At 46.2% G+C, this 24,362-nt stretch overlaps 1 protein-coding gene across 4 annotated transcripts in view; it reads left to right on the top strand.

Annotated features, from left to right (window-relative positions):
- Nucleotides 1-24,362, top strand: part of ACSL1 (acyl-CoA synthetase long chain family member 1) — a 64,887-nt gene that overhangs the window by 16,387 nt on the left and 24,138 nt on the right. For 3 of the 4 annotated variants that reach the window (XM_024986300.2, NM_001076085.1, XM_010820261.4), the window contains 4 exon segments: nt 4,241-4,467; nt 18,937-19,051; nt 19,744-19,808; nt 23,224-23,325. In XM_024986300.2, coding sequence (XP_024842068.1) covers nt 4,270-4,467; nt 18,937-19,051; nt 19,744-19,808; nt 23,224-23,325 — 480 coding nt within the window. In that variant the 5' untranslated portion in view covers nt 4,241-4,269. 4 annotated transcript variants of the gene reach the window in all.

Genomic DNA, 24,362 nt, shown 5'->3' with positions numbered 1-24,362 from the left:
TCAGGCAGCTGGATACTAGGACTTGTGTTTTCCGACAGTCATGCAGTCGGTTTTGATTCCCCTGCCTCTACATCTGTTTCCATCTATTTGAAGGCGTCCTTCACTCTGGTTCTTTGTGTTGAGCTCCTGCCAGGTTTTTGCCACCCTTGGGATGCTCCCTGCCATCCGTAGTGTTAGACTCCAGCTCTATAGGAGAGTCGAGAGACTCAACTGAGCAAGCTCACGTTCTGTAGCTGTGGGAGTAGCTTTACAGAAGGAGAGGCAGGCTGTCACTAGTCCCGTGTCATCAAGAAATACTGGCTGCTTAAGCCTTTAAGCTGATTAAATCATGTTCTTAGCAAGCAGTACCATGAGTATATAGCCTGGCTATAAAAACTTCCTGAGATGATGATGTAGAAATTTGCTTTTCAAAAAAATTAGGGAAACTATTCCAGCTAAAGCACCGTTGGAACAGTAATAAAATCTGGGTTTTGTTTATTTTACTACCACTTGTTGACTAGTACGTGTGTCTTGTGATACTTATAGAAGACCTGATGCAACTTTTTAAAGCCTGGTGTTTGTGTTCACCTTGAGCATTTAAAGGCTATTTATTGTAGGCAATTTTCTTTGCATGCAGGTCTGCCTCCATTTCTAAATAGCCTAAAAGCTTTTTCCTTAAAAGTAGTTAATCAGAAGGGAAATGATTTATAATGCCCCCCATTCACATTTAAGAGTTGTTCCTTACGTGGTCCTGTATGAGATATTGGGTTTGTTCTTCATTGCGTGGACTATAGTTTTCCCATGTACGACGTTAGCCAGTTTGTTCAGCAGAGTTGATTTGCACCTTTTTACCTAGCTGCCATCTAAGAAGTGGGAATTAAACTGATACTGAAGCTCCAATACTTTGGTCACCTGATGTGAAGAGCCAGCTCATTGGAAAAAGACCCGGATGCTGGGAAAGACTGAGGGCAAGAGGAGAAGGGGGTGACAGAGGATGAGATGGTTGGATGACATCACCAAGTCAATGGACATGAGTTTGAGCAAGCTCCGGGAGATGGTGAAGGACAGAAAAGCCTGGTGTGATGCAGGTCATGGGGTCGCAAACAGTCGGACATGATTAAGTGACTGAACAGCAACGATAACCTTGTTGTCATCACCCTGTAAAGATAAAGAGTTTAGCTGGATTTAACTCCTTAGCCTTACAGATTAGTACCTAGTAAAAAAGTTTTTGCAGGGATGCTACTGAATCAGCAGTTTTCTATTTTGTTTGTTTTTTTTTTTTTTTAAGTTTTCTTTCCTAGATTTATTTCTAGAAATAGACTTATTTCTTTTTTAGTACAATGCCGGCTACTTGTAGCTTGGCTATTACCGATGCTTAAGATAAAAAAGTTAATCACTTGTTTATGACAGTGTTTGTTTTATGGGGGGATGATTTAATATTCTCACACAGGGCTGTGAGTCTGTTGAACAACTCCTGTAAATTCACATGAAATAATGAAAATTATTTCAGGGACTTTGGGGAGACAGGAGGGAAGGGCAGGGATGTGTGTAATAAACTTGAAGTGCCATGGATGATGAAGACAGCCAGAATGATTAGAGGGAAAAGGAGGTATGCACATTTTATGCATAATGTTTCTGTGCATCCGTGGAATTGCAATACTGTTTATGAAATCTAACCACTTGGGGCTACTAGGACCTGGACTCTGTCTGCCTATCTTTAAAGTCTCGGTGTCAACACCCTCTCCTCAGAGGGGTCTTCCCTGATCACTGGATCTTAACAGTGCTAACACCCCACCTGCAAACAGATAACTGCTTTTTTTAAAGTTTGTATCTCCCTCACTTGAACTTGGGCAGACTCCGGGAGATGGTGAGGGACAGGGAAGCCTGGCGTGCTGCAGTCCACGGGGTCACAAAGAGTCGGACACGACTTGGTGACTGAACAACAGCAGTCTCCCCCAATAGCTGGTTAACCCATTGAGAGCCCTGACCAGGTCATGGGCACCGTCTTCCAGCCCTTAGCCTACACTAGATGCTCACATTTGGTGAATGGCTGGGGTAGGTCAGTCCGAGCTATGAATTCATCTAGAAGAAATCTGCTGTCAGTGTACGGCTGACAATCAGTTCCTTTCTTGATCTGTCTCATGTCTGTTTGACATGACCACCCAGCATTTGATCATTCATTTCAGTGTTTTGTTTTGTTTTTTAAATATGCCCATTGTCTCTCTTGACTGGGGAGGCGAGCAGAAAGAAACCAGTGTCTGCCTTTGGAACTGGCACCAGCAGTGACACTAACTGATGCCTGTCCCTGCCCATGGGTGGAGCAGTGGGGTGACTGCTCCCAGCTTCTCATTGGCCCACCCTCCACCGTCTGTTCTCCTGAGAAGTCACGTATGGATTTTGTCTGCTAGTTACCTTTAGCCCAGTGGGCAGCAGCACAGGACTGGGCATGTGACGAATGCCCGGAGAGACCTTGGCAGGCTGTGCAGGCAACGGCTGAGCGCGTACACCCCTAGCCCCGCCCCCACCCCTGTGTCCTGGTCCCTTTCTGAGGTTGGTGTGTCACCCAGCAGTCAGCTGTCGGTGGCACAGACGGTGAGTGCGTTCTCTCCGCAGTGGTGACCTGAAGAAATGCACTTAACCTGCTTCTTCTCTGTTGTCGTGTTAAAGCTAGAAATTGTCTGTGTCTGTGTATATGTGTGTGTCTTTTCTGTATGCCTGCCCCAGGCTGTGGGAGCACAAGGCTGGCTGTGACATTGCCTTCTAGAAGTACTGATGGCCAGGGAAAGTTCTTGGTATTCTGTGACTGTGAAGATATTTATACAATAATATAGATTTAAATTTGAAGAGGATTTCTGTATCTGAGGGGGAGAAAAACTACTTTCAGTCTTGGGACCTAGCTATTTAAAAGAACATATAGTAAGGAGCTCAAACATACTGTCTGAATTTATGATAAAGGTTACCACTTACCGCATTACGGGGGAGTTTTCTGAGAAGTCTTTCAGATAGTTTACTAGGATTTCCTGCCATATGTGTGCCAGACATACTTGAGAGTAGTTACTGATCAATCATTTTTTACTTAGAATTATTATTTGTTCTCTGTACTGCACATTAATTTTTTATATCATTATATGTATATAAATTGTCTATAATATTCAGTTAGAGGCTTTTCTATATATGTGTGTGTGTGTGTGTGTGTGTGGCTGTTCATCTGATTTTCTTCTGTGTATTTTGGCTTCTTAATTTTGCATGTAAACTCCTTGTAGATAAGTGTCAGTTTTTATTACCTGTATCTCTTATTGTTCCTCATGCAGGAGAAATATAGAATATTAGTAGAGGAAATAATAATAATGCTCAGCTTAATTGAACTCATTGTGATGCCTTGCACCATTCTAAATTCTTTATGTGAACCATAAAAGCCCTATGAGATAGGTGCTGTTTTTACTGATGAAGAGACTGAGGACAGAGAGGGGAGTGATTTGTCCCCAGTTATTCAGCAAATGAACCAGGGAGGCAGGATTTGGCTCTAGAATCTGGAATCTTAAGTACTATTTTACACTTTCTTTCAAATACTATTCTGTAATCTCTCTAGATAGTTGCTGAATGAATCTCTCTAGATATTTATGCACACCCTTTTATTATTTAGCTATAATAGCTTGAGGAATATAAAAGACACTGTTTTATCAGGATAACTGATTCCAGTTTCCCCTACATCTACGTGGCTGCTTTTATGCTACAAAGAGTGTGGGGAAGGTGAGAGACACCCCACACACACCCTGAAACCCAGCGTGACCTGTTTCACCAGCTGGGGAGCTTGTGCTGCATTTTGTGAGAAGACGTGAAAACTGATGGCCCTCGGGTGGTTTGGGCGTGTGTCTGCCTCTTTGTCCTTCTCCCCATCTGCCTTGATAATGAGAGTTGAGTGTATTTGATCAGGTGGCAGAGAACAGGGAGAGAATGTAAGACAAGAAAATGGTAACTCATGCCCCTTATGTTAACATTTTACAGCAAGAATTCTGAGTGGCTAAGTCTTTTGAATGTGGATAATGAGAACTTTACACAAGCCAACAGAGTAAAATGAATTCCTAAAGTGCTTTTAGAAAAGTGAGTTTGGCAGCCAGGAGAAGACGGCCTGAGCCATCAGCCCGTGGCTCTAATGCCCCCGTTGATGAGCCAACCATCAAGTTGATGGTCATCGGCCTTGGGGAGTTTGTCACAGCATCCCTCCTCCCTGGAATGAACATGACCTTTTTCTCTCCCACAGACTGTGGCTTAGGACACTGCCAGCCCAGGATGATGCAAGCCCACGAGCTGTTCCAGTACTTTCGGCTGCCAGAGCTGCTTGACTTCCGGCAGTACGTGCGCACCCTTCCAACCAACACGCTCATGGGCTTCGGCGCATTCGCGGCGCTCACCACCTTCTGGTACGCCACGCGGCCACGGGCCCTGAAGCCTCCATGCGACCTGGCCATGCAGTCAGTGGAGGTGCCGGTAAGTGGAACCTGGCCGCCCCCAGGTTTCCCGCCTCTCTCCCCAGTTTCTAGGCCCCATCATGGTGACATCCAGCAGGATCACAATCCCAAGCAAATATTTGTTTTCCAGGGCACTTTGCAAACTGAAATGTGCTCCCCAGACAGGACTTCAGCAGCGATGAGAGGAAGAGGTCAAAATATAGGGCAGAGGGATGCGTGTGGTGGTGCTGGTTAGGTGTCTGCCCACGTTACACACGGAGCAGAGGCTCATCCCCAAATTGCATGGGGCTTCTGCCCACCGCTGGGCAGTGCGCTTTGCCCAGAGGGCCCTGAGAGGGGAGAAGGCAAGCACAGGGTCCCCTCCCTCAGCCAAGAAGAGGGCTGTCAGTTGTTAGAGAAAGAAGGATTTCACCTGTGATTGTCTGATACCTGGAGAACATCATGCAGAGGTTGAAAGGGACTCAGGCATTTCTACTAATGATAGAATGAGGCCAGTTTAGGAGCCTTCAGGAATAATGGAGCCACAGAATTTAGGATGGGCGAGAAAAAACAAGGACATCCAACAAGATGTTGGACATCCAACAAGACGTCAAACAAGGACTTCAACAAGAAGTCGAGTTCAGTACCGTGGTTGCCGTTTAACTTGGGCGAACGAAAGGTCATGCTCTCATTGTTGTAAAAATCTAGGCAGTGAGTGATGTTCCATAATTAGGGCTTCCTGGATGGGATGAGAGGGCAGTCTAAAGGTTCTTCCAGAAGGATTCTTTTCTCAGTGCGCCCACTCTACCTTCCTCTCCTTGCACATCCCTTAAAAGGTCAGCAGCAAAGATGAAGCAGCCTGGCGTTCACAGATGCTTTGACTCTTCACCTGCTCTGCTTTGACGTTTCCTGCTTTCCCCTCCCCAAGTCAGATTTCATTTTCAGGACTTATGACTTGCAAAAGAACATTGTGAAAGACAGAATCACCTCATTTACCTTTAGCTATGTGGTGAAAGGTCACCCGCGCCCCCGCCCCCCGCCCCCCAACCCAGGCTGTTGGCCATGAGGGGGAAAGTGTGTCCTTCCAAATAAACCCGTGCCTGATTAATACCTTTTTGTTATTTAAAGGGTTTCGCTTCTTTAATTTCAGACTGTCTCTTGGATTCATTCATGTGAAACTCTTAAAATATATAGAAAATATCAGTCTAATTCATGCCAAAATGTAAAAATAGAATGAACTATTGCTGAGGCAAGTTGACTTTGTACTTCATTTCTAGTTAGCAGATGAACTTGGTATTTCACAACAGCTAATCGTATACCAATCGTGAGAAGAATTTAATTTTTCCTAGTGTGTGTGGAGTTTCTGGCATCTCTTCTCTTCTGGCAGAGGACCCGGTATCTCATAGTAGCATTGCCATCACTAGGAAAACAGTCCTTGGCAAGTGCAAATTTAAGATATTTATAATTTAGCAGTAACTGTAAAAAGTAAAAAAGCCAAATTCTTATTGTATGAGAAATTGGAGAGGCAATGTGTTTTTTAAGTTCCAGCTTAGCGTAAAGTCAATGAGCCTTTTTAAAATAATCATGCATCTTCTTTAGAGAACAATTTGAAACTTCAGATAAATAGAAAGAAAATTAAAATCTCAAATTCTACAACTTGCTATAGGGGCTTCCTGACTTTGCTCTTTATAGGAATAGTAGATTTAGCTCTGATTTTCAGAACGTGTAGGTCTTAGGAAGAGGTACAAAATTTGCTTTGCATTTCTAAAAAAGAACTTAAAATATTGAACTTAAGATTAGCTTGGGAGTTATGACACTTAATAATTATAGATGCTTATATATTGCTAGCATTGTCATGTGGGCTTCCATGGCAGCAGTAGGAGCTTAATTCATTAAGTATTAGTCCAGAGCCTGTCTATCTTAGGCTGTCATAGGGGCTGATCACCAGATTAAAGTCTTCTTGCTTTGTTCATACTTTAAAGTCAAGTAAGCACCATTTGCACAACCCCGTTCTCACACCCCCTCCCATGTCACATGAACAGTTTTTTCACCCTCCTCTTTCCGTAAACTTCACATGGCTATTAAAATGAGAAGAATCTGCCCTTTTGGGTTTGGCTGCATCTTATCATTATCCACACTAGCTGTTTCCCAATTACACCATTTTTTTTTTTTTTAAAGCAGCAGCACAGAAGTTCTAAATAAGTTAAAGTTTCTAAAATTTCCTTTTACAAATCAGGATAATAAAGAAGATGTTAGCACCCGTGCTACAGACTTGTGCCAGAAAGAGAATGCAGACACGAGCTATAGAAGGGGACAGAGAAGCTGGAGTTGGCCACAGAATCCCAAAAGTCTCTCTTAAATTTTGGAGCCTGATTTGATCAGGACCCTGTTTAGAGAGCTGTTTCCTGTCTGGGGTGCAGCCCCCAGCTGCAACAGTGCAAGTCCAGGAAGAACTCTTCCACAGATTTCTCTGCTTTTCCCCATAACTTTGAGCAGAGCATGGAAGCAAGTTTTTCTGTATTCGTCTGTTTTATTATTATTTTTTAATCACACTCGAGTGATAAGGGAGTTTTCTGGTTTCAACCTGTTCTCTGGGCTTCCCAGGTGGCTCAGTGGTAAAGAATCTGCCTGCCAATTCAGGAGACTTGGGTTCGAGCCCTGGGTGGGAAAGATATGCTGGAGGAAATGGCAACCCACTCCAGTGTTCTTGCCTGGGAAATCCCATAGACAGAGGAGCCTGGGTGGCTACAGTCCCTGAGGTTGCAAAAGCCAAACATAACTTAGTGACTAAAACAACCACTACAAAAGTCTTCTCTGAAATTGAGGTCCCCATGTTCCCCTCGTGAAAACAGTCTTTTCTCGAGTGACCAGAAACCCAGGGGGACTGGTCAGGGCCCAGGCCGTGGTGGTTGCTGTTCCAGGGCATAGGAGAGTGTGTCGGAGCCGGAAAGGACCAGAGAAGCAGGGGGATGTAGCTGAGGCTAACCCGGTCTGCTCTGCTAAGGGCCAGGTAGCCTTGGGCAGGCTCATCCAGCCTGACCTTCAGATTCCTCATCTGGAGAAGAGAAACGACCAGGGCCTTCCCTCCCACCACGTTGAGAGGCTGCGTAGATACAGGCAGAGATCAACTGAACCCAAGACAAGTGTTCAGTAAATGTTGGGTTTCTTTTTCCCTAAAGCTCTTCTCTTTGAACTCTCGCATTTTAGAGATGGGAGAACAATGGGAGCCCACCCAGGTGAAATTATACCACATAGTAAGAGGAAGATCTGAAACTCTGTTATGCTGCCTCCTAACAGTGGTTGAAAGTTACGTATTTTAACTAAGATTCTTTGTTTGGGGATGGGAGGAGGGTGTGAGGAGAGGATAAAGCAGAGTAAATAAGGAAGCTTTCCGTTCATGTAGATAAATTTGATGAGCCAGTGGCTAGACCTTCTGAACCCGGGAGCAGACTCTTCTGAAAATGGATTTGCAGGCAAAGGCAGTGGCAGAAATGGAAGGCGGAAAAGGGGCAGGTCAGATAAGAAATGGAGTCTGGGGTTCCCCACCCAAGTTGGATGTAGGATCAGAAACTGTCGAGGACGGGGTGGAGGTGAGGACTAGGGGAGGGACAGAGGACTGGCAGAACCTGGGCAGCAGCAGTCCAAGTGGGTCCTGGTGACTTCTGCCTTCCCTGAGCCAGGTCACAGCAGAACTAGTTGCTGAAGGGGTTGTGGGCCAGAGTTTAAGGGGGTTAGGCAACAAACCAATTGCAAAGTATTGATGAGAACCATTGCCATTGCAGAAGGAGGTGGCAGAACCAGTCTGTGAGTTCCTGCAATGTCCTATAGGCATTGAGATGACTATCTTCTTAAATGAAGTCAGGAAGTTTTTTGAGGCCTGCCAGGGGATTGTAATAGAGTGAAATAAGGGAATAAATCATAGCAAGTAAAAACTTTTTTACACCTTCCAGTCCTTAGCCTTTTAAAGGCTTCATTTGAAGAATATCAGAACTTGTTTTAAAAATGTACCTCAAGGGAGACTTCCCTGGCGGTCCAGTGGTTAGGACTCCACGTTTTCACTGCAGGGGCCTCAGGTTCAACCCCTGGATGGGGAACTAAGATCCAGCAAGCCACACAGTGCAGCCAAAAATAAAACTGTACCTCTGGTAATAACTTAAGAGTCACTGTTTAAACTTGTTACCAGGCCTTGGCTTAGTGTGGGTTCACCTCTTTTAGTAGGCAGAACAAGTTCATTGGGTATAACTTATCTCCCTGTTGGATGACTTCACTCCAAATGACCTCATGACATCCAGGTCACTTGTTGGCTGGGTGACTCTTTCACGTGAAAGATTGAGATTTAAGCATTCATGTGTTGGGGTTTGTATGGTGAGGAACTTACATTAGTATTTGAATCCTGTGCTGCTAAAAAGTCGAGTATGGAGGCTGTGACCCTCTGGATTCAGTTCTCCCTGCTCACAGAGAGTAGGCATGAAACTGGCATTCACTGGCATTCGTTCAGCAAGTTCATGGTGCTCACAGGACACAGGAGGAAGAGGCTGCTGCCCTTGCGGAGTGGACGGCCCAGCAGGGAGGACCGCCGTGGAGAGGTCCTTCCTAAGAGTCACATGAGCGACTTATTTTCATGCCATGAAACTAGAACCATGGTTCCTCGTCAGAGAAGAACTTGAAGGAAGCAACCTAAATGGAGCACACCAGACCCCTGGAAGCCATGCTCAGTAAATTGCAAGGCTTTGAAATTCAAAAGTTCCCATCCACTGAGGCCTTCTGGATGCCATGGGTTATCCAGACAAACCTCAGGCCGGGGCCACTGTGACAAGGGATGGCGCTCCTAGTCTGTGTGTACAGGTACCTGTGAGACTGTCGCTGAGTAGGATTTCCCCCGTAGCTAATAGAATCACACTGTCACACAGGCATGGGTGTGAAGACCCATTTGCAAACTGACAAAGCAGTTTCTGCACAAGAAGAGAGCATTGTTTAAAAGTTTGTATGAAGTTCTCACTCTGGACTTATGGAATCGAAGGGGTGATGACAGTGCCCCCCAAAAAAAGAGTTGAACTCCTAGAACCCGTGAGTAGGATGGTGGTTGTCAGGGCTTGAGGGTGGTGCTGGAGGAAACAGGGAGAGGTGGGTGAAAGGGTTCAAGCTGTCAGCTGTCAGAGGAATAAGGTCTGAGGATCTAACGTATGACGAGGTGAAGCTGATAACACTGTATCGCATAATTGAAATTTGCTGAGAGAGTAGAACTTAGGTGTCCCTACCAAAAAAGATTTTAAAATATGAAATATATCAATTACTGAACTCCCTAGTGGTTCAGTTGGTAAAGAATTTGCCTGCAGTGATGCAGGTTTGATCCCTGGGTCAGGAAGATCACCTGGAGAAGGATCTTCTCCAGTAATGGCAAGCCACTCCAGTATTCTTGCCTGGAGAGTTCCATGGACGGAGGAACCTGGTAGGCTGTAATCCATGGGGTTGCAAAGAGTTGGATACAAGTTAGTGAATAAACTGCCACCATGTCATTTATACCTTACCAAAGCTGGAAAAAAAAAAAAAAAAAAAACCACATCAAGAATGACAATGCCTTCTGGACCAGAGTGGAGGGGGCTTGAGCAGTTTGTTGAGTTGGGCAGGATGGGAGGTGGCCGGGTCGGGACCAGCCTTCGGGGAAGCTGCAGGGGAGCAGGGGGAAGGCTGCCCAGGAAGGGCAGGTGCGGCCAGATGGTGGGATCACTCACACCACTGCCACCAGCCCCGTGGGCTCGTGGAGGACTGGCAGGGCCATCTGCAAGGGGCATAATTAGCCTGACGAGTGTGAGCCAGGCCCTCAAGTGGGAGGAAGGGAGGGAGAACAGGGGCAGTCTCGTCCCTGCAGTCATTTGTACAGTAAATACGAACATGAACATGAGTATCACTCTCACCCCCGGAAGCCCGAGAACAGCCGGCTAGCAGGGTGTGTGAGACCTCGGAAGAATCTTTGGGTTTGAGGCTCTGGCTTCGTATCTGTCAGCAGTCCTTGTGTAAACCTGTGTGGGCACTGATGCTCGCTCACTTGCCTCCTGTGACTGCAGGCTCTAGTCCTTTTACCCCTCAGCTGGTTCTTCCCTGCTGTATGGCTGTGCGTGTGGTCAGGTAAAGAGTGGACAGAGATAAATCCTTCAACCTCATCCCTGGCAACTTTGCTGCTGTGGTTTTCAGAAGATTTTCATGCACGTTTTCAGGAAACATCACAACATCTGAGTGTATTTTCCGCCAGCTGTCCTAGCAGTTGGGGCACAGAGGGTGGGATGAAGAGATGGCTGGGAGGGAGTGGATTTGATGAGAAATGTTTTTCTGGGAGTGTTTTTATACCTGAAGTTAATCTCAGCATTGTTTCTAAAACTTAGTGGGCTTCTTAATAACAGCTATGAAAAACCTTGCTAACTAGTACTTCTTAATGAAACTATTTAGTGGAAACCTAACTAGTTTCTAGTGTGGTTAGACGTGTCTGCTCCCTGGAGAGTGGCCGGTGATTTGAAGCAGGCGTAGAAGCACCGAGTTGGTCAGGGGGCCGCAGTGTCTGGGTGGGATGAGCCGTGAGGTGAGGGGCGGGAGTCCCAGAGAACTGAAGGCAGAGGGTCTCATCTTTGTGCCAACGATAGACCTCCAGAGTATTAAGGAGCTGCCTTTAGGAATTCAAAGAAAGAATGGTGATTATGTGCCGGGAGCCGGTGAGGCATTCCACTCGAGACAAAGGTCATGAGGAAGGAGGCTCGGCATACGCAAAGGCGGGATCGAGCCTCAGGAGTCCGCCCGGATATTCTCGAGCATCTACCCCCCCAAAAAAAAACCAGAGTCTGCCTACTTTATTGCTTTGTGCTCTCACCTCTGACTTTACTGGGGGCTGTCCCTTACCACCATCTCGCTCTCTCTGTCAAAGAGTTAACTTACAGCTCCAATTAATAAAGTTCCTGGGCAATTAGGAGTGTTTAAATCCAAACCCCTCAGATGGCTCTCTAACTCTCCTGACAAGTTTACCCGGACTCCTGCAGCTATGCATACGATTGTTTACAGTCTCCCAGCCTCGAGAGGCACGGGAAGCTTAGGATATTCAAATAGCTTAGAGCCTCTCAGAGAATTAGAAACTGTCAGAATAAGACTAGTAAAGGATTTCATTGATGAGTCAATGTTTGTTGCCAAGTTTTCACATCCCCTAAATTGTATCCTTGAATATGTATTAATTAATAGTTGGTATATAGAAAAAATAAGTAGTGGCCTTGGTGTTAGTAACTTTAGACCCTTAAGGTAATAAATTCTTTCCTTTGTTGTAAACCCATTACACATCCGCCCTATAGGAATGCAATTTTATCTTTGGAAGATGGCGCCAAACCTTAAAATAATTACTCTTAGAGAAAATAAGTCTTTGTTGATAAGTCCTTGTCAAGAGTCATAAAATGTTAATAGACCTTCTGGCCAGAAGATGATGTAAATCACCTAAACCATTTGTATATGATAAATTTGCAGGAAAGAAACCCTGGTTTTTGATAAGAATCAAAGACTGCTGACTTTACATCCCCTATTATCCTCTATGTGTAACTTAGGGTATATAAGCCCCTGTTGAAAATAAAGCTACGGGCCTTGCTCACCAACGCTTGGTCTCCCCATGTCATTCTTCCCTTTAACTTCCAGCTGAGTCTCCATCTGGAGCGCGGAACCCACCACGCTTACTAATTATGCCTGGGCTTCTAAGACCCACTCGAGAAGGTGTCTAGGGTGAGGCACCTTCCGCTATTCGAGAGGGCGCCTGTGGCCTACGTAAGTGGTGCAAACTTCTTGTCTTGAAGTTTTATTGGTCTCCCGCGTAAACCAAGCTACTCAGCCTCTTTTCTCCACTGAATTTTCCTACTGAGCTATCCTCATTCTATTATTCTTTATATCTCTAATTAGCATATAAATAGTCGCCTAGGCCGTCTCTCCTTCGAATACCCTGGATCAGCTGGGGCTGGTCCCCAGCAATTATGTCAGATTTTTTTTTTTTTTTAATTTCCGGCTTCCCTTCAGCCAGGAAGAAAGGCTCAAGTTACTTTCTGGGAATACATATGGTAAAACAAGCCTGAAGACACGATTTGATTTTGCACAGACGATGCTCATGGGCTTCGTGAAGCAGGGACCATGTGTATACATACCCGATGGAAATGTGTGCTGTAATTTTTTTCGAAGTTTAAAAATAGCCTCCCCCACAAGCGGGGTCCACTCCCGTGGAGTGAAAAACACTGGCAGAGATAGGCCTTTGTGAGGCTCTCAGCAAAAACCCTTCCTTGACAGCGTCTAAAAGGCCGAGCAAGTAAGGGAACAGACCTATTTCCTTCAGACTGTGAGCTAGTGCCTTGAACGTTCCAAGTGGCAGGCACTTGGAGATGCTACAGGCAGGGGATTTGAATTTGTGACTCAACTCTCTCCCCATCCACAGAGGTGGGAGGGAGCTATTTTTCCCTTGAGGGATTGGCTGGTTTGCTCTGGTGAGGAGCTTGCCCTGAGTTTGGTGGCACAGAAATGGTTTGCTAAGTACAGCCTCCCTCACCCCCAGGGCAGGTCCTCCCATGGGGACAGGAGCAGCTCAGGAAGTTGGAAACTGGAGAGCGAGCTAGGGAGGGAGGGTGGACAAGGAAGCGCCTTCTGAGGGTTAGAGGAGAGCGATGGAGAGCCAGACCCCCAGTCGCCCACCGGGCTCCGGCCGGAATCCTCCAAGATGGAGGTGGACCGTGTGTGGGCAAGTCCCTCAGGCTGGTTTGAAGCTTGCTCCACTGCATTTTAGACGTGGGAATGAGACAGGGAGGCCTCCCCACCATCTGTCTGTCTGTTTTCTCATCTGCAAAGTGAATACTCCCTTGCTTCCATCTCTCCTGTGCTCACATTTCGATACCTAGCACCCATTGTAATTGGTGCTTCTGCCCCTTCACTCACTGGGTGTGGAGGACCTCGGGAAGCTGGCTGGTTCAGTGGTGGAGCGTTGGTAGTGAACCTGAGGGTTCGTAGTTATGTGGTTGCATTTATGTTAGCATAGTGGAGGAGTCTAGCTATTAATACTTTTAAAATTCCCTGTTCATTATCCTGAAAGATCTGGTTGGGAGCATCACCTGTTGGCTGGTCTTGAATAAAGACCTAGTTTGTTCTGTCAGAGATCCCGTGTTACTGAGGGGAGAACCCATGGCCAGAGGGCGTCTAGGTCCCTAGATTGGAAAAGCCTCTTTGTGCCTGTTCATAAAAGGTGGTAGGTGATGGTGGCCTGGGTAAATAAGATGCATGGGAAAGCTACATGCTTGGTGGGGCAGGGTGGGGGGAGTCATTTTTTCCCCCAAGGACCATGGTTTCACCTGCTGCTTTCCTCCCTAGAGATGGATGAGACATTTAAGCCCAGCCAAGTCATCAGCTGTCTCTTTAGCCATTATCGGCTCTCCCTGACCCCTCTCTGCTTTCTGTTCCTTTCCCTCCCCCATCCCTCCCACTGTCTAGCCCTCTCCTTAGAGGGAATAAACCGTAGTAGTAACATAGTGGGTGCTTGACTGTTAGGGCCTGTCAGATCAGATCAGATCAGATCAGCCGCTCAGTCGTGTCCAACTCTTTGTAACCCCCATGAATCGCAGCACACCAGGCCTCCCTGTCCATCACCAACTCCCGGAGTTCACTCAGACTCACATCCATCGAGTCAGTGATGCCATCCAGCCATCTCATCCTCTGTCGTCCCCTTCTCCTCTTGCCCCCAATCCCTCCCAGCATCAGAGTCTTTTCCAATGAGTCAACTCTTCGCATGAGGTGGCCAAAGTACTGGAGTTTCAGCTTTAGCATCATTCATTCCAAAGAAATCCCAGGGTTGATCTCCTTTAGAATGGACTGGTTGGATCTCCTTGCACTCCAAGGGACTCTCAAGAGTCTTTCCAACACCACAGTTCAAAAGCATCAATTCTTCGGCACTCAGCCTTCTTCACAGTCCAACTCTCACATCCATACATGACCACAGGAAAAACCATAGCCTTGACTAGACGAACCTTTGTTGGCAAAGTAATGTCTCTGCTTTTGAACATGCTCTCTAGGTTGGTCATAACTTTCCTTCCAAGGAGTAAGTGTCTTTTAATTTCATGGCTGCAGTCACCATCTGCAGTGATTTTGGAGCCCAGAAAAATAAAGTCTGACACTGTTTCCCCATCTATTTCCCATGAAGTGATGGGACCGGATGCCATGATCTTCGTTTTCTGAATGTTGAGCTTTAAGCCAACTTTTTCACTCTCTACTTTCACTTTCCTCAAGAGGCTTTTTAGTTCCTCTTCACTTTCTGCCATAAGGGTGGTGTCATCTGCATATCTGAGGTTATTGATATTTCTCCCGGCAATCTTGATTCCAGCTTGTGCTTCTTCCAGTCCAGCGTTTCTCATGATGTACTCTGCATAGAAGTTGAATAAGCAGGGTGACAATATACAGCCTTGACGTACTCCTTTTCCTATTTGGAACCAGTCTGTTGTTCCATGTCCAGTTCTAACTGTTGCTTCCTGACCTGTATATAGGTTTCTCAAGAGGCAGGTCAGGTGGTCTGGTAGTCCCATCTCTTGAAGAATTTTCCACAGTTTATTGTCATCCACACAGTCAAAGGCTTTGGCATAGTCAATAAGGCAGAAATAGATGTTTTTCTGGAACTCTCTTGCTTTTTCCATGATCCAGCGGATGTTGGCAATTTGATCTCTGGTTCCTCTGCCTTTTCTAAAACCAGCTTGAACATCAGGAAGTTCACGGTTCATGTATTGCTGAAGCCTGGCTTGGAGAATTTTGAGCATTACTTTATTAGCATGTGAGATGAGTGCAGTTGTGCAGTAGTTTGAGCATTCTTTGGCATTGCCTGTCTTTGGGATTGGAAGGAAACCTGACCTTTTCCAGTCCCGTGGCCACTGCTGAGTTTTCCCAGTTTGCTGGCATATTGAGTGCAGCACTTTCACAGCATAGTTGTCTATTTTCTAGATCAAGATAAATGGGACCACAATTCATAAAGCTCAGGCCTTTCTATCCCAGAGAAATTCTCAAGGATGTAATCATCTGCTTTTGCATTTAAATAAGGAAGTGATGCAAAATGACTCTCCCCATCAAGGTGTTCCTTTTCCTCAAATACTGGCCAGAGTTCTAGTCCTGGGAACCATTGGTTCACAGATGGTTCACTGTGGTCCTGTCCTCACTGCCCTCGAGGGGAACTTGAACTTTTATTTCCTAACTCAGCCACGTGGGGAGACTGACCTCTAGAGGAACCTTTGCTTGTACAGCCAAATAACCTCGTGACCGCTGATTTGACTGTAGTGTGGTCACTACACACTGACTCACTCCTTTTTTTAAAAATACTGGAAAAACTGTAGAACTCCATTAAAGAGGAAATAAAAGACCCATAGTTCTCCGACTCAGTCTTACTGGTGATTTCCTGCACATTACACACAGGGTGTCTGCATCCCTCTCCCTATTTCTTGAGCACAGCTGAAACCCACACCTCTACACCAGACCTGTAGGATATGGCAGAAGTCCAAAGGGGCCAGATATAAAATATTTCTTCATTTAAGTAGGTGTTCCTAAAAATAGCTGCATGTACTTGGATAACCCAGTAGTTAAATGCCCTGCCCTTGAAATGGCTCAATTTTGTAGTACATACAGACATTTGAGCCCTCGCTGTTGTAGCTGTGCAAGCCCACACCTTTGCAGGTGTCACCAAGGTTGCCAGTGCTCAGTGTTTATGGACAGGACTTTAATTCAAGAAGAATGGTGGTACATGCACATCAAAAATGATTTCTTATGGGCATGTGTGATCATCATCATCACCAGTCCATGCTAAAGGAAATCCTAAAGGAAATCAGTCCTGAATATTCATTGGAAGGACTGACGCTGAAGCTGAAACTCCAATACTTCGGCCACCTGATGTGAAGAACTGACTCATTTGAAAAGATCCTGATGCTGGGGAAGATTGAAGGCGGGAGGAGAAGGGGACAACAGAGGATGAGATGGTTGGATGGCATCACCGATTCAATGGACATGAGTTTGAGTAAACTCTGGGAGTTTGTGATGGACAGGGAAGCCTGGTGTGCTGCAGTCCATGGGGTCACAAAGCATCAGATACAACTGAGCGACTGAACTGAACTGATCATCACAGAGCAACGGTTTTCAAAACACAGACTTTATTGCTTGGTCTCCCCCACTCCCATTTCATTCACCCCTTTTCCTGAAATTACAGAGTATGCCTTACAATTAATTGATAATGTGACCTATCACCCAGCGTTTTCACCTATACCTTTTTGGCATAGAATTCATTTACTGCTTCATCTCTAAACTTTTGCTATTTATTCTGATTTCTAATTAGAATAGTAATAAATATTTTGTCCTCGGGTTACTTTTTGAATAGGATGGCTTTATTTGGGATGTGATTAACTTCTTTAACTTTGAGTTGACTGTTTTACCAAACAGTCCTGAAGACTTTACCTTCAAAGTCCTGAAGTTCGTATATCACCAGAACGGTAGTGTAACCAGAGTTATTTAGCAAAAGTTGTTATAAAATGATACTCAAGAGCAGTGATTCTCCAAGTAGGAACTGGGGAGTTGACCTGCTGTCTTGAAGAGATAGAGTCTGCATATATTCAAAGCTAAACTTAATCTGTTTTGGGCTTCCTTGATGGCTCAGCAGGTAAAGAATCTGCCTGCAGTGCAGGAGACACAGGAGACACAGGTTCAACCCCTGGGTTGTAAAGATCCCCTGGAGGAGGAGAAGGAAATGGCAACCCACTCCAGTATTCTTGCCTGAAAAATCCCACGGACAGAGGAGCCTGGTGGGTTGCGGTCCAGAGGGTCGCAAGGAGTGAGACACAACTGAATGATTAAGCATGCAAACTTAATCTCTTCTCTCAAACCTACCCCTAAGTCCTAGTGTTTGATTTTGGATAGACTGGAACTGCTATTCTCACAGGCCTCCGATGCGCTCTTGTCCTCCTGCTTTCAGTAACCTGCCAAATCCCGGTCATTAGCGCTTAGTGCCTCCCGCTCAGACTTGACTTGCCCTGCCCTCATCAGGCCCACGTCAGCTGGTCTGTCTCCATTGTGTTCCGCACACTGATCACCCTCCTTGTAGATTTCCTTCTAGGAATTACCCTGATTTTCACCACTTCCCTATTGGGGACCATGGTGTTATTATTCAGTCACTTAGTCGTATCCAACTCTTTGCCACCCCCATGGACTGTATAGCACGCCAAGGCTCCTCTGTCCATGGGATTTCCCAGGCAGGAATATTGGAGTGGAATATTTGCCATTTCCTTCTCCAGGGAATCTTTCCAACCCAGGGATTGAACCTGGGTCTCCCACATCTCCTGCATTAGCAGGCAGATTCTTTACCACTGAGTCACCAGGGAAGGCTTAATTTGGGACCATAATGCGTCCAAGTGGTGCACCGGATCCCTGAAGGGCTGGCTGAAAGGCGGACTGCTGGATCACACCCCCAGAGTTTCCAACTCAGTAGATCTGGTGAAGGGTTTGCTAACTGCTTTCCCCATGAGGCCCAGGTGTTCCCCTGCCCGTCCTCCTAGGACTTCGGCTCTGGGGTGAGCCAGTGCCCTGTAGATTCCAAGCTTCTCCCTTTTCTCCATTCCAGCTCCCTTGGTGCTCCTCTGCTCAGCCTGTACTCCGTGGAGTCCCTCCGGTCATGTAGGGATGAGGAGTCCATGCACATCCGTACATTTTATAGCTGATGATGGTAACTAGTAGATGCTGCATGGGAAACTGAAGTTCCTAACAGATTACAGGGTAGTTAGCAAAGAGGAAAAACAGTAGACATGATCTCCAAAAGAATATAGATAAGGTGATGGAAGTAAAACTGAATGGTGGTGTGTCATTTCCCCAAGACCGGACAGAATCAGTCCTTTATCTGCCAGTGGCTATGGTTTGAGAATCGTCACGCTTGTGTCCAAGGGTTTGGTTTCCAGTCCTTAGACTCCTTAGCCTCGTCTGACAAGACCAATGCTTATAAGTCTGTGAGCCCTTTGGGCTCCTTTATCCTTTCCCTCCATCACTTCCTTTTCCCAGGGGTCCTGGACGGGCTTCCTGTGTAGCTTAGTCAGTAAAGCATCTGCCTGCAATACGGGGGACCTGGGTTCAATTCCTGGTTCAGGAAGATCCCCTGGAGAAGGGAATGGCAACCCACTTCAGTATTCTTGCCTGGAGAATCCCTTGGACAGGGGAGCCTGGCGGGCTACAGTTCTTGGAATCACAAGAGTCGGAGACGACTTAGCACTGTCTTTCTTTCTTCTTTCTTTCTTCCTGGACGGACATGGGCCCAGCCTTGCTTCTCTGAAGCCGGCACTCATCTCAGGTGGAGGATTTATGTCAGACGCCAGCGCATCCGGCCCTGGAGTCCATGCAGCAAACACTCACCCCTCCCAGGCCCTGGAGGGGATTGAGGGCGCGCACGGTAGACATATTCTTTTTAATCCTTTTTTCAGACCTTCTGTCTGTCTGTCTTTTTTCCCAGGGCAGTGATGGTGCCCGGAGATCCACGCTCCTGGACAGTGACGAGCCCCTGGTGTATTTCTACGATGACGTCAGAACGTTATACGAAGGTTTCCAGAGGGGCTTACACGTGTCCAGTAAGCATCGGCCTGAATCTGTGCAACTAGTGCTTCAGGTTTTTGCTTTCGACAGAGGGGTCTTTCTTCAAGAAGCCATATTTGCTCACAACTCTCTCCCACGCAATCTGACTCCCAGCTCCCTATCTCCTCCTGTAACTTCTGCAGAGCGAGTCCCCCCGCACACAGGTCCCATCAGGTGTGGCCCATGGTCAAGGCACTTCTGCAGTCACATGCGGTGTGCTTCATGGAGAGTTACACATCCATTAGCTCCTTACAGGCTCTGACATTTCCTGCATAAAGAGACCTATTTAACCAGGCCTGATCCAACATTTCTCAAGCTTGCTTAACCAGGAGACCCATATTTTGAGAAATAAACATTGATACCCACGGAAGCGGGGGTCCATCAGAGACAATTGAGGGATATTGGCTCACGAGACTGCCCTTCATCTCTGACGGTGGCACCAGAGACCCCGGGTACCTGGCAGCTGCCCACCCTTCCAGCCCATCTCCCTCCTGCCCCATGTGAGAAACAAAATAGAAATAAAGAAGCAAAACTCAGACCCAAACCCAGGGGGAAAATGCTTCCTATCTGAATTCATTGTTTCACACCTGAGGACCACTTTGCGGAATGAAGGATACAAATGAGAACCTAGGAATATCTAGGCATGTTTAGCCCATCGTTTATTCTTTCATTTGTTTTCTTCTTTTAGATAATGGCCCTTGTTTAGGCTCTCGGAAACCAGACCAACCCTATGAATGGCTTTCATACAAACAGGTGAGTTGTCCCGCTCTGTGGCCGCCTCATGTGAGCCATAGGGTGGGAACACAGCAGTTTCTGGAGCCTCTGTAGGTTGGATTGGAAGGTTTCTATGGAGTGTGGATGCCGACCTGGCTCAGGGCTTTAGAACAGACGTGCAGCATCCTGAGACGTTAAACACACAGATTTGGGGAACACTAGATCAGTAATTGAACGGGTGTTTCAAAGTAGTTTATTTTAGAGCTGCTGTGGGTGTGTTGTGGAGTACAGTATAAATTTTAAAATAAAATGCTAGAGGATTCTCTGGCAGTCCAGAGGTTAGGGCTCTGAGCTCTCACTGCCAAGGGCCCAGGTTCGATCCCCGGTCAAGAAGCTAAGATCCCAGAAGCCATGCAGTGCAGCCAAACAAATAAATAAAATGCTAGAAATGTGCTTGAAGCAGGTGACTCTTCTCCCAGACCCCACGGGAGGATAAGATTACTCCTTTCTGTCTTGAGGGGTGCTAGACAGATATAGATGCCCCAGTGTAGAGGAGCCCTCTCATTTTATAGATGAGAGAAAATGGGCCCCAGGCAGGGCTGGGACTCACCCCTGGTCACAGCTGAACCAGGGCCAGGAGGGAGGCCCACGCCATCTGTTGTAAGGAGTCTTCAAAGCATCGTACTGATCCCGGGGTGACCTTTAACCCTAGGGCAGCATGGAGAGCAGCAGAGATGTTCAGAGATGACACCTGTGTAACCGAACCAACACGGAGGTGGCTGGGATCTGGGCCGTCTCTCTCCTGTCACTCTGGTACCAGCAGATCCATGGCTTTTAACTGTACATAGTAGTTTGCAGATGGCTGGTAGCAGGAAGGCTTGCTCCTTTTTCTTGTTTGTATCGTGATTACAACAAGTCTAGTTGCTCCTGACTCTCCCCAGTTCAAGGCAGCACCCCCGAGACACGCGGGAGCCAATGGGGGCATCCGCTTTGCTGCCTTGTGCTTCCAGCGCAGCTGTCGAGAGGGCTCCCTGGAGTAGGGGCAGGATGCAGAGGACCAATCCCCCTTCTGTGGCTGGGGCTCCGGGTAGTTGATGTGTCCTGGGAAGGGGTGGGGGTGTGTGAAGTGGGTTGTCGTTAGGATCTGCAAAACCAGTCTGTGGGAAAATGCTTCCTGGTCCTCCCACATCTGAGGATCAATGAAATGCAAAAGGCAAGAGAGAGAGAGGCAGAGATAAAGAGAGACAGACAAGACAGCTTCGCATTCCTTGCTTGTAGGAATCGTGAGCTGTAGGTCCGGTGAGCAGAGAGACTGCTGTTTTTATTTTCCCTTAACAGAGCCAAATAGTAGTTTTCCATCAAAATAGTAGTTTTCAGATCCTTCATTTTCACAAGCGGTGTAAAAGCAGTTCATGTTTGTTGGAGATTTAACATTGCACAATGGTCTTCAGGCCTCACAGAACCTACCGGTGCTTCTGGTTTACATCATCTTCTTGTCATGTTACTGTTTTGTGTGGGTCTCAGCCTGTCAGTAATCAGTATTGTGGCTGGACCAGCCCATGTAGTTCATAAGATGATTGCAAGATGCCCCTCAGCAATAACTATAAGAAACTTGGAAAAAAAATAAAGCTTTCTTACTACAAGACTTGGAAATGACACAGCACACCTGGGCCTCACATGTGAAGTCTCTGGTAGGGGGAGGGAGAGTGCAGAGCACCTGAGGTTTTGCTTTATTGGGGTCAATATCCTCCCGTGGGGTCTGGGCTCACTCTTATCAATGAATTTGAAGCATAAGAGCAGTAACTTAAAGCACAGGCAAAAGAAAACACAAGTGGCCAAAATGGACAGTTATCCGCATCAACCAAGATCTCTAAAACAAAGGAGGCTCGTTTGGGAGGGGACCTGGCTCCTTATCTTTTTTGTGGCTGGCGATGTATCAGCCTTGGAAGTGGATGCATCAGCCGTCAAAGCTGAAGGCAGGTGCTTGGACTACCAAATAAGAGAAAACGAAACCCTTGGGCTTTGTACTGCGCTTACTTGTAGTAATATGTTCTGTATACTTTCTGTTATGTGTTGACTGCCAGAGGGAAAACAGGCCCACTGCCAATGGGATGTTTGAGGCAGGTTGAAAATCCCTGGGGTTTCAGAAGGTGTTTTGTACATTTCAGACAGAGACCAGTGAAGATAAAAAAAGTAGACTGAAGCTAACTTTGGATGTGTGTATTTAAATCATTCCCCCCCGCCCCAGCCCAGTGATTCTGAGCTTTAGGGGTTAGGAATCCCTGTAAAGCTTTTCAAAGAAAGGTCTGGACCGTCCTTCTAGAGACCCAAGTGTGTGCATAGAATCCAGTAAGCTCTGCAGACCGTCTAAGCACTCACAGGTTCCCAGCCCTTACAAACAAGCAGGATCTGTGGAGCAGTCCCTGGGGTATGGTTGAATAAGCATGCTAATGCCATTCTTGCTGTCACTCTTACTGCCATTGGCAGAGCAGGGATGGCACCATGTGCCCGAACCAACAGGCTTCTGGAGCAGCATCAGGTGTGGTTCTGTTCTCTGCAGGCGTGGGTGTGGATTTACAGTGCTTGTGATAATTTACCAACCAAGAATAAAGAATTCCAAGTTAGCATTAAAAAAAAGTACATTTTTTTAAGTACATTTGGGGTAGGAATGAGGAGAGGATGGGAAGTTGGGGTAGGTAGATAGTCTTGCCTGGTTTTACTTAGTTGTAATTAATAGTGTACATTTTATATTCATTTATCTTAAAATTGTAACAGACACTCAACTTTGATATGGTTTTTTTTAATTGTAGTGTTTACTAGCTGTAGAGCATTTTGTTAGATTTACTCTCATTTACTTGATCATCCAGCCATTGGTCTTTTTTCCCCCTACACTTTTATGACTTTACATAATTTTGAAATATATGTATTTGTACCTAAAGTCTTTTCAAACTTCCCTTTAGGACTGGATTATTTCCTAAGAACTAATTCTCAAGAATACAGTTGTGGAGCCTAATGATTAGAACTCGTCCTTATTTTTCAAAGGTCTCCCCCAAACTTGTCCTTTCTGTGTTTATAACAAAGGACAAGTTTCAGCTTTTTTGTTGCTCTTTATAAACACAGACACAAAATTCTGTGTCCGTGGATTGCTTTTGTAAAACTAAAGTATAAAATAGAAACTCTAACATGAATCGTGTGTGACCTGGCAGCTGTTGGGGTGAGATTCATTTGCTTTGCAGAGGGAACTGTATGATCAGTCCCCTCACCATGAGTTCTGGAAAGTCAAACCTTGAACTTTACAAAAATTTGTAACTACAGGGATACCTGTCTACCCCTGTTCTTTCTCTCTGGGCAGAACTGCTTCTTGGTGAAGATATTAGGCTCGGCCGTCACGGGAAGCTGTGTTCCTTGAGTTGGACCTGATGCTGTTCCTGATTTTTTTTCTCCTCCATTGTAGGTTGAAGATATGGCAGAGTGTGTGGGCTCAGCACTGCTCCACAAGGGCTTCAAGGCAGCTCCAGACCAGTTTATTGGCATCTTCGCTCAGAACAGACCTGAGGTATTAACCGTTACGCACTGGGCAACCAAAGCTCAGAGAATTCTCGATATAAGAGTCAGTTAGGGTTCACCCCCGCCTCTGCTTCAGACCAGATTCTGTGGTCTGATCACCACTAATATAGCTCTGTGTTGTGCCTTAGAGAGTTACATGTATGAAAACCCAAACTAGGTCCTTCTTATGGCACCCCACTCCAGTACTCTTGCCTGGAAAATCCCATGGGCAGAGGAGCCTGGTGGGCTGCAGTCCATGGGGTCGTTGGGAGTCGGACACGACTGAGCAACTTCACTTTCACTTTTCCCTTTCATGCACTGGAGAAGGAAATGGCAACCCACTCCAGTGTTCTTGCCTGGAAAATCCCAGGGACAGGGGAGCCTGGTGGGCTGCCATCTATGTGGTCGCACAGAGTCGGACACGCCTGAAGTGACTTAGCAGTAGCGGGGGGAAGAAAAAAAAATTTTGTTTTTAAACCAGGTCCCCAAACAGAAACTGGCAAAGTCTTTGCTATACAAAGACAAACAAATAAAAACAAATAACTAACAAAAATGTCTTCCGACTTTAAGGGCTGCCTCTGTGGTCAGAAAAATAGTATTAGTCAATGCCAGAGAAACTTGGGTACGTTTTTGTCAGTAGCCTAGAAAGCAGGTCTAGGCTTTCCCCCTGCTCAGATTGCAAAGGTTAAAATCTCAGGGGGCATGGGGAAGGAGCTTCAGCAGTAGCTGACCGTAATTTAGACAGGTAGACTGTCGTTTGGCCACCCAGGCCTGTGCATGGTCTTCTGTAACCTCTGCGTTAAAGTACATTGAAGTGAGAAGCCCCCCTGGAGTTATTACCTATGCTGTGAATAAACAAATTAGTGGCATAGCTGGCACAGAAAAATTCAAGCGCTGGACTTGAAGACGCTACATTGACTCTTAGACCTGCTTGCTTCCAAAGACATGTTGGTTTAACGTGCTACTGTTTTATAGGTTACAGTGGTTTCTGAGCGTTTGTGTACAGTTAAAGGAGGAATAGCATTTTCCACAGCTGGGCCACAATTA

Source organism: Bos taurus, chromosome 27 (genome assembly GCF_002263795.3).
Source record: "Bos taurus isolate L1 Dominette 01449 registration number 42190680 breed Hereford chromosome 27, ARS-UCD2.0, whole genome shotgun sequence".
NCBI classification, from domain to species: Eukaryota; Metazoa; Chordata; class Mammalia; order Artiodactyla; family Bovidae; genus Bos; species Bos taurus.
This window is presented reverse-complemented; position numbering and strand designations above follow the sequence as displayed.